Source organism: Styela clava, chromosome 10 (assembly GCF_964204865.1).
Source record: "Styela clava chromosome 10, kaStyClav1.hap1.2, whole genome shotgun sequence".
Classification (NCBI taxonomy): Eukaryota; Metazoa; Chordata; class Ascidiacea; order Stolidobranchia; family Styelidae; genus Styela; species Styela clava.
In genome coordinates this window covers 6,166,513-6,179,626 of record NC_135259.1, presented here as the reverse complement: position 1 = coordinate 6,179,626, position 13,114 = coordinate 6,166,513, and the positions used below count along the sequence as shown (strand labels likewise).

General features: G+C 32.6%; 2 protein-coding genes across 3 annotated transcripts in view; one reads left to right on the top strand and one right to left on the bottom strand.

The window, feature by feature from the left end:
* Positions 1 to 26: 26 nt before the first annotated feature.
* Positions 27 to 1,315, bottom strand: LOC120338321 (corrinoid adenosyltransferase MMAB-like). Its single transcript, XM_039406301.2, has one exon. The coding sequence runs from the start codon at positions 1,253 to 1,255 to the stop codon at positions 485 to 487; it is 771 nt and encodes a 256-aa protein (XP_039262235.1). The 5' UTR covers positions 1,256 to 1,315; the 3' UTR covers positions 27 to 484.
* A 4,162-nt stretch (positions 1,316 to 5,477) lies between these two features.
* Positions 5,478 to 13,114, top strand: part of LOC120338319 (FH1/FH2 domain-containing protein 3-like) — a 39,038-nt gene continuing 31,401 nt past the window's right edge. Inside the window, exons 1-4 of one of the 2 annotated variants that reach the window (XM_039406298.2) lie at positions 5,478 to 6,052; positions 6,358 to 6,461; positions 7,416 to 7,474; positions 11,521 to 11,588. In XM_039406298.2, coding sequence (XP_039262232.2) covers positions 5,843 to 6,052; positions 6,358 to 6,461; positions 7,416 to 7,474; positions 11,521 to 11,588 — 441 coding nt within the window. In that variant the 5' untranslated portion in view covers positions 5,478 to 5,842. The remainder of the gene's footprint in view (positions 6,053 to 6,357; positions 6,462 to 7,415; positions 7,475 to 11,520; positions 11,589 to 13,114) is intronic. The other variant, XM_039406299.2, reaches the window with a different exon arrangement.

The following is a 13,114-nucleotide window of genomic DNA, read 5'->3' as shown; positions in this document are numbered from 1 at the left end:
CATACGTTTAGAATTACTTCGGCTGATCTAAATAAACAGATCTGGGTTAGGGTTATGGCATAAACCAGTTTCATACAACCAATATAACAATAGAGACATGGAAAAATTTAGATAAACAATATTCCACAACAAAACTATTAAAATGATATATTTTAAGAAAACAAATGATTCTATTCAATCTTATTTCTTTTTATTAACAAGGTATTGTGTTTCATATAGAATGTTTTTATATGGGACAATTTGAAAGCCATAGTTTAAAATTATACTATAACTTACGAAACGATGAGAAACCCTCCTGAACAAGACAACAATCAGATAAAACATGAATCCAATCAATGCCTGTGTAAATATGCTTTTTCTACATATTATTTTTATATTGTATATGAGAACCCCAATATGTACATGGCTAATAATACTCGAAAATTTAGTTGCACAAAAAAAATAAAATAAAGAACATCAACATGATATTTAAACCGATGGAAATTCAAGCATCTTCCATTTTGTCTTCTAAATTCGCATCTATACTCTCTGTCTTCCTTTTTGGTTTTTTATATATTTTTTCAACATGACCTTCCATCATTGCAACATAGCGTGCAATTGTAAAAAAATAATCACTCAAACGGTTCATGTATTTTGAAATATCACCATGAATTTCACCAGAAGCAGCAAGAGACGCGACTTTTCTTTCAGCTCTTCTACAAACACTTCTTGTGACATGGATGTGTGTAGCGGCTAATCCTCCAGATGGCAAAATAAAGTTTTTCAAAGCAGGTAGTTCAGCAGTATAAAAATCAATCCATTCTTCTAACTCTTCAGTAAGCCCATCGTCAAATTTAACTCGCTCTAATCTAGCTTCCGATGCGGAACTCAAAGGAGTAGCAACACAAGAATTTACATCCTGGAGCACAGATTGAATTTTCTCAAACTGATTTGCAAGTTCCTTAAAATTTTCATTCTGCCACGACTCCATCATTGTGTTTTTTGATAATCCCACATTACATGATACTTCATCGACATCTCCAAGAGTATCAAAAACGAAATCATTTTTTGGACGTCTTTCACCTGTAAATAGACTGCTAGTCCCCTGGTCTCCAGTCCTTGTGTATATTTTAGGAACCTTCGATTGCGTTTCCGATGTGTTGTTATTTTTAAAGGCTGATAAAATTATGGATCTTTTAGGTAACTGCTCTGCTTTCCCAAAAAGGCCGTCACACCAAGTGTTTTTCACAAAATGAAGAGCAACTCTCCGCATCATTGTTGTCAGGAGCTAGTACCAAAAGCTTCAATGCAAATATTTATTCTAAACACAGGGAATCTGGAAAAAAATGTTTATAAGTGGATGAAATACCCATATTAGTGAACACACACACAAAATCAACAGTAACGTAGCTAGGGAGACTGGATAACCAACAAAAAAAAGAAAACTTTGAGGTCAGATTCAAAACACATATATACTGCTTACCTCTCGCAAGTATGAATCATAAGTCATATTCAACTTTATTTTTTCGGGCAGTAAAAACAACAATAGCATACAAAATTATGAAAAAATTGGACACATAATTTTAGCGGAAAGAAAAGCCATGCAAAACCAAAGCTGGTTACTAAGCACCGTCCCTGGAGACTCGAAGTTATAGCCTACTATCTAGATCAGGTCGGATCCGGCCTGCGGTGCAATATAATCCGGCCCGCGACGCTTCACTGAATTATAGTAACAAAACAGCTGTTTTGACGATTATATTCTTTACGTAACATATTCTTTATGTAGATTAGATTATAACGTAACAAGTATATAATTCACAAATAATGACAAATGACAACAAAACGCAGAAAAGTTGATGCTAAGTGCAAATGGTTTGATGACGCAGAAAATATTCAAATTGTCAGTCTTCGCACGCTGCTTAGAATTTAACTTCTGATCTGCGTGGAAAAATTTGATTTAGGCTATCGGCCATCCATTCGGTTTTAAACTTTCTAAAAATATGTGCGGCCCGCCAATGACTTGCAACTTTTTTTTTAGCCCACGAGCGACAAAAGTTTGTCGACCCCTGATCTAGATAATTAGGATTTGAAGAAACCTTTAGCAATGGTCCTTTGCATATTCTGTTCGGATTACTGTATAACCTAGTACCCGCCATATTATTTTAAGGAAATGGCGTTAGGTGAACTTGCGCCTCATTTTCGTTATTGGTCATATAATGATAAGCCTAGAAACTTGGAGAAACAATGCCCTTACAATCCAGCTATGCAATTTCCGAATCTAGGCTACCATACAAATCGCGATATGGCGGGCTATGCAAAAAGTACGACGCCGTAGTTTATACATTAAAATCAGTTCACAGACACAGTTCACCCTGATATGAAGAATGACGATCCCATCTTAACACCATTGCAGAACACGACCTGATTTCCAACAAGATAAGACAGCAAGACATTACTAAAAACTCACTTTGGTCAATATAGCAAGGGGATTGTCACGTGTTCTAAGGGGAATCACCCACATATATCTTCGTTGATAATTTTCTATGATAGAAAGCGTGAGAGGGCGCTGTGGAGCCAATAAAAATTAATGCGAAAAAAAGAAAAAATGATAGAACGTCGCGCATGTTGAGAGGCAGTTTGTTTAGTCTCGAGTGGAGATCGCTCGCTCGTTATGGGTGGTGATATCGCGATTACTCTTACAGTATGCTAATTATTTTTTCTCATATACTTTAACGAGAACCCTTTTTGCGACTAATTCAGGTTTGAAAGAATTTGATGAAGTGAATTACCCCATCGCTCCGAGCAAGGCGCGGGTAATTTCATTAGTATGCTGTGGTCTTAGATTACTAGAATCTTTCATATTCGATATATGGTATATGCGAATGGGGTTTTATAATATGTTCCTGATGAGTATACATTTGTGAAAACTATCAGCGAGTGGTTAGAGCCAGCGTGTGAAGAGAAATCAATTTCAGCAAATGAACGATTTTGGTGAAAGTTTCCACGAAACTGTCATCAACCGTTTTTTAGGTGTAATCTCTGATAGAACGGCATTGTCAAGTTCCACGCTTGAAAGCCGTTTATTAACAAGCGATTTAATTAGTCTTTGTGATAATGCTGTATTGCCCAGGAAGGACCTTTTTCATATTTAAATGTAGTGGAATGTTTCCCAAATTCCATTTTGCGTAAAAATATTGCTTAAAACGATCATAAATCATCGAGATATGATATTAACCGCCTGTTTATAAAATCGTAATTTGATGCGATGCTGGTGGTATTCAGCGATGAATTATCATTTCATGGTGGCGTTTGTAGGCACAGATTACCAGTAAGTGGTAGTGGGATATCAGGTATAAATCTGAGTAAAAGCCTGATAAAAGACAAGCCCCCCCTCTGGCCCCAGCGTGGGTAAGATATCGTCCTATTACAAATAGTTCGATTTGCTCAAAGAAATCTTGCAAACTAATTAGAATGCAATTAAAGCTTACGCGTATCAAATTGTCGGTACATGAAGGGGTTCGATTACTGAAGTAAAATAGGTCACTTTGGTAGACGAGTGCAATAAAAATTTTAATCTTATTTGTATATTTCAGCACTGCATCCGATCGAATGCTAACCAAATAAATTTGTTTTAGTTAATCCAAACCCCATTACTTTGCGCTCATTTTCACCAGGTAAAATCATGAGGTTTCTATGTCTTTTAACTGTTTTTCAGCGTACTCCAGTTTATGCATTCAAACATTCATTCTCGATTGTTACTTTTCATTTGCCCTATATGTTCATTGAAAAAAACATGTTCTACGTAACATAGCCGAGGATTAACCTCATACATTTGACGTAATATGTTACTGTTATCTCGATATGTTGTTATCCATGCTTACCTATCAGTTGATTTACTATGAGAAAATGAAAGTATTTTAACACGGAATTTACATATCAGCGTTTGTTAAAAAATAGCGTATTTTTGTTTTTTTCCGGAATTTGACGCAATATTATATGTTAGCTGATATGCCAAATATGACGTTGTACCAAATCCGTTAACAACGATAAGCGGAGTGTCGTATTTCCCCATCATCACGGAAAACCTGAACCGGATTTCTTGATTCGTTTCGCAAATATGGCGCCGAAGTGAGCGCGGCTAATACCTGTTAACAAACAATCCGTTTCCCAGAGATCAAAGTATGCCTAGTTTACTTAAGTGCCGTAAATTGAAGATTGAATGGAGCTTCGGGTAGCACGTTATTACGATACAAAATACTGCAGGCAAATCGTTTTCTGCGGAATGCTGACAAATCAAGCGTCGCCGTGATAGATCATTAATTTAATACGTCTTGCATCATCACTGTACCGTTAGCTATTTTGTTTATGACGTCTAAGGAGGTATAGGTTTTATTATGACATCATTATTCCAATTGATAAATTTAATTCGTAAACTAACGGATGCCTTTATTTTTAGTTCTTCATATCGTGGTCGTGATTTTAATTTTACGCCCACAGTTGTAAAATTTGTTTTTATTTCTCACTCGTCGTATACCAAACCCGAGTTATAGGTTTAAATCTCAGCATAACGTTTCTGGAACCCGTAAAGCGTCATTAATCATAGAGATGATGATTTTAAATTTTAACAGCGAAGAAGCATTTTGATTTAAGTTTTATTTAGGCCTGTTAAGGAGAATGTCCGATTGTTTTTATTGTTGTGAGTCATTCAAGATCGTTAGTAAACTTCCAGTACTTGAAAGTTCACGAAGCAGGCAAAGTTGCCCTCAGCTATTTCAGGTGAAAGAAAAGGATGGATCGTAGACAGTGGGCTAATCACTCGTATTTTGCGGTGGAGTATGTGGCGGCGGTTGAATGCAGAAATAGCGCAGGCCAATTCATCAAGTTTGTTGTTTTATGTTTGGAATATTTCTCAGCTAATAGGTTTATCCAAGGATAGCTGGGGGTTATCAGTGAATACATTATTATTTGATTCTCTTTGATAAGCCGTCTTACTGTCTTATCGAATTTCTTATCTCACAAGATAAATATGAAAATCCCACTTTGTAATATATAAGATGTCTCTCAATCCCTTCAGTCCGTAATCAGCCGTTTTTTGTATGGTCGTTTTTGGAGGACCATGGACGTATATTCCATATTATTAAGTTTGAGTCATGTTGATGTATATACCGAGTAATAAGCATGCATAGGAAGTGATTATGTATTCACACGTCCGTGAATGGAGTGTCCGGGAGATGAGTGTCATGGAATGCTGTCTTGTCTGGCAATTATAACAGTGTTATGAGATACAGTTGTCTGTTTTGGTTCATGTGATGTTTTGTGTGATATTACGCGTTGGTAATTTTGACTTTATTGCGATTTGGATAATGTCAAATGTTATAGAAATAAAAAAAGAGCTAAAATCTTTGTAACCACTAGGTTTAATATGATTTTGTCCATTTAATTGGACTTCTATAATATCATACCCTTAGTACATTGGTTTCTGTATTCATGAATATATAAGTGGCCTATTTAGATTAGGAGATTGGATGGTATCAATACATCAGAGAAATAAATGTTTAATTGTCAGGCATGTTCCAGATTATCAAAAAGGAGGATATATTGGAATTTTTGTTACTGTGAAATTCCTGTAGAATTTGCCATGAGCCAAAAACAGGGAACATTAGCAGGAGTTATCCATATCAGCATTATTCCGCCTTGCATAGATCAAATTTAGTTAATATAATCAGGGATCTTCAAGTTTTTAAATCGCCATTCACCACTGTTCAAAATATAGTTCATTATGTACAATTTAATTTTTGCACAGCTTTGATATACAGAACTTAAATTTTATTAATGTGGCTGATTTCATTCTCCACTTTCCGAGATGCCTTCTGACTATGCTGGTCACTTGACAACTGTGGCGAATGGGTCACAGTGGTTGACATGCCGAGTCCAATATTTGGATGACACCGATCCCTTTTCATCAACTAATTTTCCTGAACCAACTCGACCACCAAGTTATACTTTCAATGTGGATTTACCTTTATGTGAACAATTAGCAGGAGTTCATAGGCTTCTCAAAGCCCCTCACAAGGTAAAGGAATTCCTTATTATTGAGCATTTTGACTTATGTCCATTTGCATTTTGGTCTGTGGAGCAGTCATCAGATTAGCCTTTGTTGTTAAAAAAGATTAAATTCCCTATGCAAATACTCCATGGAAATTTAACCACTAGTTCAACTATTGGAGTTTTGCTGATGCTCCAAGCACGTTTGGATTTATCACCAAGTTTTTGTCTAAATTTATATCATGTAATCAAGTTATCTGACTAATCTTTTAGGTTTTTGTCCGCTCCAATCAGAACTGAAAATATCTTAACTTTTATTGCTTATTTTTTCAGATTGATGACTGCACACTTCAGATATCACATACTGGAGCATATTTAGATTTGGATCTTTCAATTACTGAACAAAAGGAAGAGTTTGAAAAGTTTTTCACCGATGGGTAAGATATTTGCAATGTTTTCGGGAAGATCTTCATACAAAATCTCTGAAAGATGTCCGCTCTATGTAGCCTAATGTGAAAAGATGAATCGCTGTAGTTTATTTATATTCTTTAAAGCAATACAGGTTGCGGTCAACAATAAATTTCAAGATATTTCTATTTTCGAGTTCTCTCTTTGTGGAAACATAAAATCAGTACTGTAAATTGAGGCTGAAAAAGCTACCTTGTCATATTATGGTATTTGCACCTATAGGCTTTAAATAAAGTAACATTCAGTACCATGTATAAATTGGCTTTTAAAAATACAGGAAAAGTGAGTTACTTCATTAACTGATGCTGGCTCATGAATGTACATTTTTTAAATGGGCCGCATATTATTAACTATTTCAATAAAGTATATTTTATTTTGAGCATTTAAGCGTTGCTTGCAAAACACTTAACTATTATATATTTATACTTGAATGATGCGGCAAACAGACGTAGGTGTAAATATTTACTTTTCAAGATGGTATGTCACCCAACAAAATAGCTGTGATGAAGGATTGTCATTGCTACAAAATGATTTCCTATTTTCACTTATTATTTGGACCCCTATAATAAGTTAATGATAGTTTATTTATATGTGGCATAAATTGGGCCTTTTGATACCACTATTGCCATTTTATTGTCATAAGAATGATTTATAATTAATGTTTGACCTAGTTAATTTACAATTTTACATTCAATAAGCCAAAAAATAAAGCCAAATTGGATTATTAATACATTTGCTCATGTTATTGCCATAATTTTTTTTAATTTTCTATGAATGTTCTAGTTTGAAAATATTTTTCGACTGTTATGGCTGTTGTTTGTAATGTCACACATCCTTTTATGTTATTTTTCTTAACTTGCAAATTGTATGTGTTTTTATTATTTTTTCCCTGTTAATCAAGTTCTCCTATTTGCTTTTTACAGAAAAAGAAATTCAGTGATAGTTCGTACACTGCTTTCAGTCAGAGTACATTCATGTATTGGTGAGTTGATACTACAGTTTCTTTTTTTTGTATGATTCGTCATTTTATATACTGGATCTTTATATAGAGGTTTTGTCCACTGTCAAAATAGACATGTAGCTTATGTATAAACATGGATATAAAATTTTTAGAAATCTTTTGTGAAATTTATTTTTGATAATAAAATATAATTCATAATAATATATATTCATAGTGAATATAGAAATCTTTCTTTCTGTAACCTTTTGAATGACAACCTAATTTTATCATAGTAATTTGGAAATCCCTGAACAAAAATATATCTTTGATCTATTTCATGATTGCGAGCCACAGGAGCTCACAAGCTCAATCAAAGTAACTTTTAATAATGGAATTCAGGACAAAAGCATTTCATTTCAATTTGTTTTGTACTGAAGCATACATAGTATACATTATTAGGATTTCTGGTCACTAAAGTCTTTTGTTTCTACATGTTTAAAGTCCACTATAATTTGGCCACATTGATAATTGGTAACAAAGGAAGGGACCAAATAGAGATTTCGGATCCGAACGCTTTTAATCGGATAGCTTAATCAGAATGAGAAACATGCTCTGCTTTGTTATAGAATATGAAATAAAAATGTATAGTCTTTGTTCTTTGAACAAAAGAACACTATTCATAAGATTGTTGATTTACGGTGCTAAACCTATTGTTATATTATCAAGTGTCTGGATTTGGTTACGTTGCTGTGACCGCACAAAACTGTAAGCTTAGGCTGTAGTATTTCTTACATATTGTGAAATATTTCATCAAAATTCATCTATTGATCAATTATGATCCCAACATTTATCATCAATAACAATTATTATTTTTCAAAATTGAAATTTTGGTTGTTAAAAATATTTATTTCTCACTGATTATAAAACTTTGTTATATCCCTGTTAGTTCAACAAAAATTTGACTAATAATCAGACAATGTTTTTCAAAATTTGCAATCACAATAAAATTTTGACAATACTGATAAAAGTTGTTTTGCCATCTTATGACATCATAAGCTTTTGTATGCCATACAAGGATCGCCTTACATTTTACTTAGTGCAGTTATTTTCAGTCATTTAAATAAATGGGACAAATATTATGATTCATATTAGTGAACAAACCATAGATGGCTCTCATCTATATTTAATAACTAGTCAACAAAGTGGACAACATGAAACTGTTTACTTCCCATATAATATTTAGCAAATTTTGCGAAGGAATTTTCTCAGTACAACATAAGAACACCAAGCCTCAGGCAAAATTTCGCATCATGATTTATTCTTAAATTGATATTAGTTTGTGGTTGAATCATATCGAGAGATGTTAGTCAAAGTTTGGTGTAACTAAATCTGGATTAATGTTTTTCGATACGTTTTGTTGCATCATTACAAACCCACACAAATCATGGAATTAGTTTCTGTTGCCAATAACATAATCTTAGTCAATTACTTTGAAAAATAATTGAAAAGTTAACCTAACTGTTTTAGTTTATCTCACACCATGACGTAGACTATGTTTGACCTATTCTCTATGAAATCAATGAATTTTAGGCATTGTTTATTAATAAAGGATTGCAATTTTTACATTAGACCAACTTTTTCATGCATACATATTTATATAACTGAAATACTTCAATTTATTTATTTCATTCTGATAAATGTAGTGGTATTTTTCCGTCACTCCAATATCATAAAGTCTTTCATTTTGTTAAAAGCTATTCAGCTAACTTTGTTTTGCGTATTTTGGAGATTGCAAATTCTACATTATGCCATCTATTCCAATGTATAGGTGGGTAAGTACGGATTTTACAGATTTATGGGATAAATGAATATATGAGAATTTACCTTCGATGACGTTTATAAGCATTAGCTACAAATATTTAGTTAATACCAGTAAAATTCCTCACCCATTTCGAACATATTTATCAAAAATCCTTTCCAAATACAGTCTGTAATTTTCAGATTACCAGTTACCCTTGTACCAACATTGTGTGACTTTTGTCCTTTAATCATACATGGCACAGTCATAAATAAATCTGATAGATTGATCATGTAAGATTTTACTTACTACTTACACCGGTTATGAAAACTTCCGACACCACATATAGCCAAAATCGTGTCCATAAAGTACACAGGCGATCCATAATTACTCCGTTGTTCATTACACCAAAAGACATTCTAAACTTGATAACATATCCTACATAAATAAGAGAGAATGGGATATTATAATAACAGGCCTTTCTAAGTCTCGCATTTACTCCTAATCCTCTGTCAAGTCATTGTCTCGAACTGATTAACATCAACAAGAGAGCCTATTATTGAATGTTTTTGAACTGTGAAGGTATAATCATTCAAATAAATATTACAACTTGACATCTCATATGCCGGTAATGCTTTGTTTAGCTTTAATGAACTAAATAGTTTATATTGATACTAAATATTACAATTTGTATTGAAAGAAATGATCACACAATGCTTAAATTTCATATTTCCACAGTGTAGCGCTTGCTTATTTTGAAAATACCATCTGAAATAGCAAGCTCCAAGATTATAAGCCTTTATAAAGAATGTGACTTCCTAGAACAGCTTTTTATTACACACAATTTACGTTAAGAAATGATTTGATAAGAGAATGCAATAATGCAATTTAATTGATGGATATTTATTTGCTTGAAATTTAAAATGCTAAATTGAAGATATTTTGTAATAGTAGGTACTATTATAGTAGTACTATAGTAGGTACTACCTACCTTTTCTCATTCCACATGCCCACCTTTTGACCCATACCTTTTCATGAATATAGGTAGATAAACATTGGATAAAAAAAGTACAATGGGCATTCTGATCTCAAGATATTGATGATAGTGATTGATATATCATTCATTGTTAACTATTGTACTGACCATCTTGGCTTGAGATTTTGAAGTATTCTGAGTTTTGGTGAAATTTCATTGGGTTTGAATCCCACTAAATCATAGAAATATTAATAATATACATAATTTACATATTTTTTGTTTGGTTGGAAATTTTTAAATTAGTAAATCAAATTTGATTGAATCTTTATCACTTATTACGGTAACAGTGCATTGTTTTTAAAATGTTTGCTTTTATGCTGGGATTATTTATCATTTTCAAGACACCTTATAATATTAAAAATAGCACAAAAAATATTAATACCCATTCATTTTATTTAACATTTGATAGAACTGAAAGAGTCTTTCTCTGGTTATCATAAAATTCTGATGAAATATTGAAGAGTTTTGATTTTTTCAGATATTTCTTTTTGCAACCTTCTGTTTCTGTTTGGCCTATTTCTTCCGAGAGAAATAGAGTGCAGACAACTCTATATTCAATGAAAAATTTATAGTAACACTGTGCTAGGGCGCCAGATGTTTACTCTGGGTCTAGTCTGGATTGCTTCAACGTCAGTTGTGTAGAGAGCACAATATGAATTTTTAATTTGTGGTTTCCCAGTCTTTTTCCAAATCTCTTGACAAAGCCATTTGCCAGACATCAGATTCTTATGGTTCCTATGAGGTTCCTATTATTGTGCTGTACAAATAGTGGTTAATAATAATTTAACTGAACAGATCTACTCTATTACAAGAATTACTATCAAATGGCTCATTTTGCATTTGTATCATACATCTATAATTTGTTAGCTAATGATGGTGAATAATCACTTGGACTAATTGTTCAAACGAATAGAAATATTTTCTGCTTTTATTGTAGAATTGATTTTCAAAGTTTATAAAATTCATTGCTTTGCTCTTCATTTGTTTTACTTTGCTTTGCAGACTGCAGTGCAAATCTATGTATATTGCTTCATATTAGTTTGAATCAAGTTCAATATATCTGACAGTGTTAATTTTAAAAATTCAGATGTGCTTTTTTCAAATTTGATGCTTTTTATAGAAATACAAAATGGAAGTTTTATCTTATACAAAATAAAATAAAACTGAAGTTTCAGAATTACATTTTATTTGGGTATGATGATCTCTAGACCAAAGCTTCCAATTATCTGTATTTTAATTTTTTCTATTTTGCAGAAAAATTGTACAACTCAAAGGGAAGAGAGTTGAGAAGAGCCCTATTCTCACTGAAACAAATATTCCAGGTAATTATGTTAAAAAATAATTTCATAGCCTTATTTTCGTTTTGTTATAAAATTGTGTGAAGAAAACCCAAAGGAATCATTGCCTATGGATGAGTACAATTCAGTCTACAATGTTGTGATCATTGAGCAATATTTAACATTCAGGAAACTGTTGATTTATCATTACTTCCCTTCGATGACTATTATGGTCTTTTCTGAAGCTGTGAAATGAGTCCAATTGATAAATGTGTAATGGAATGACTTTAAAAGGAATTTGTGGAAGAACAGACATTTGAGAGCGTTTTTATATGTGGCTGTTTCTATAAACTATTCTGAAGTATAGTACATTCCTCTGAAGCTAGTTGGATGTAAATTTCTAATCTCATCTTGGCTAATAACCCAAGCAAAATCCAAGATTCACTATATTATTAAGCCATCTTGTTAAATTTATTCTTCCTTGACACAAAAAAACAAAACCAGTTGAAACTTTATTAACTGTAAAAAATTTACATGACTACTTTTTTCCGATTGTACATAGCACATTAAATTTTTTCAATCATATTTTAAGTGACTTTAGGACAATTTGACCAAAAATGTAATGATTTTGTGCACAGGCAGCAAATTTTGCTTTCACAGAAATAGTTTGTCACCATAATAATCCCAAAAGAAATAAAAAAAAAATTCTGTCTGCTTTAATTTTTATGATAAGGGTATTTAGACTAAAAATTTTAAATTCAGCGCACTTATTTTTAGTAAATGTGACTGATGGCGAACAAAATATCTAAATGCTTGATTTTACTGTAAACACTAATATTCTAATTTGTACTGATTTTATTTTTGCATGAAATTATTGGAATATTTCTAAGCAGCACTTGACGTAAAATTGTCGCCTCATGGTCGGAACTTTAAGCACTAGTGTGACACTTTCGCTGAACCGTTACCAATAATAATCTCATAGCTTAAAATATCTATCAGTGGATACTTTTATATATTTATCATCGGATCATGCATGTGTGTGGGTCAAGGAAATTTCACCAAGATATATTTACTATGACATGAAGCCAAGTCAGAATGTATTTCTTTTATTTTTGTGTGGCATTTGCGAACCATGAATGGATAGCACATAGTAATTTCTAACTTGAATTTGAATTTAAGTTTTTTGCTTATTAAATGATGTTATATAATATTCTCCAGCATGCTATAATTCAAAAATATACTTTATTTTTAATGTTCCCATTTCCCATGTCAAAATTTCAATAGACTTTTCCAATGTGAATTCTTTTAAAATCAATCTTACGAAAGCGTACTGTGTAGAAATCATATCTAATCTTGTTGGGTACTCCAACACACTTCGCATTCTTATTTTCAATTTAGTTCAAAACTTTGAATGGGAACACTGCTTGTACAAATTCAGCTGAATGGCTTTATGATGTAAAATTAGTCTTAATTGATTCTGAACGACCCCAATTGACCTTTTGTTATTGTTGCCCTTGGGACAGTAAAATTATCAATGCTACAGTCTCCAGCTGATTCTATTTTATTAGTTT

Coding starts and splice junctions, on each gene's coding strand:
- LOC120338321 (XM_039406301.2), bottom strand. CDS start 1,255: ATGATGCGGAGAGTTGCTCTTCATTTTGTGAAAAACACTTGGTGTGAC.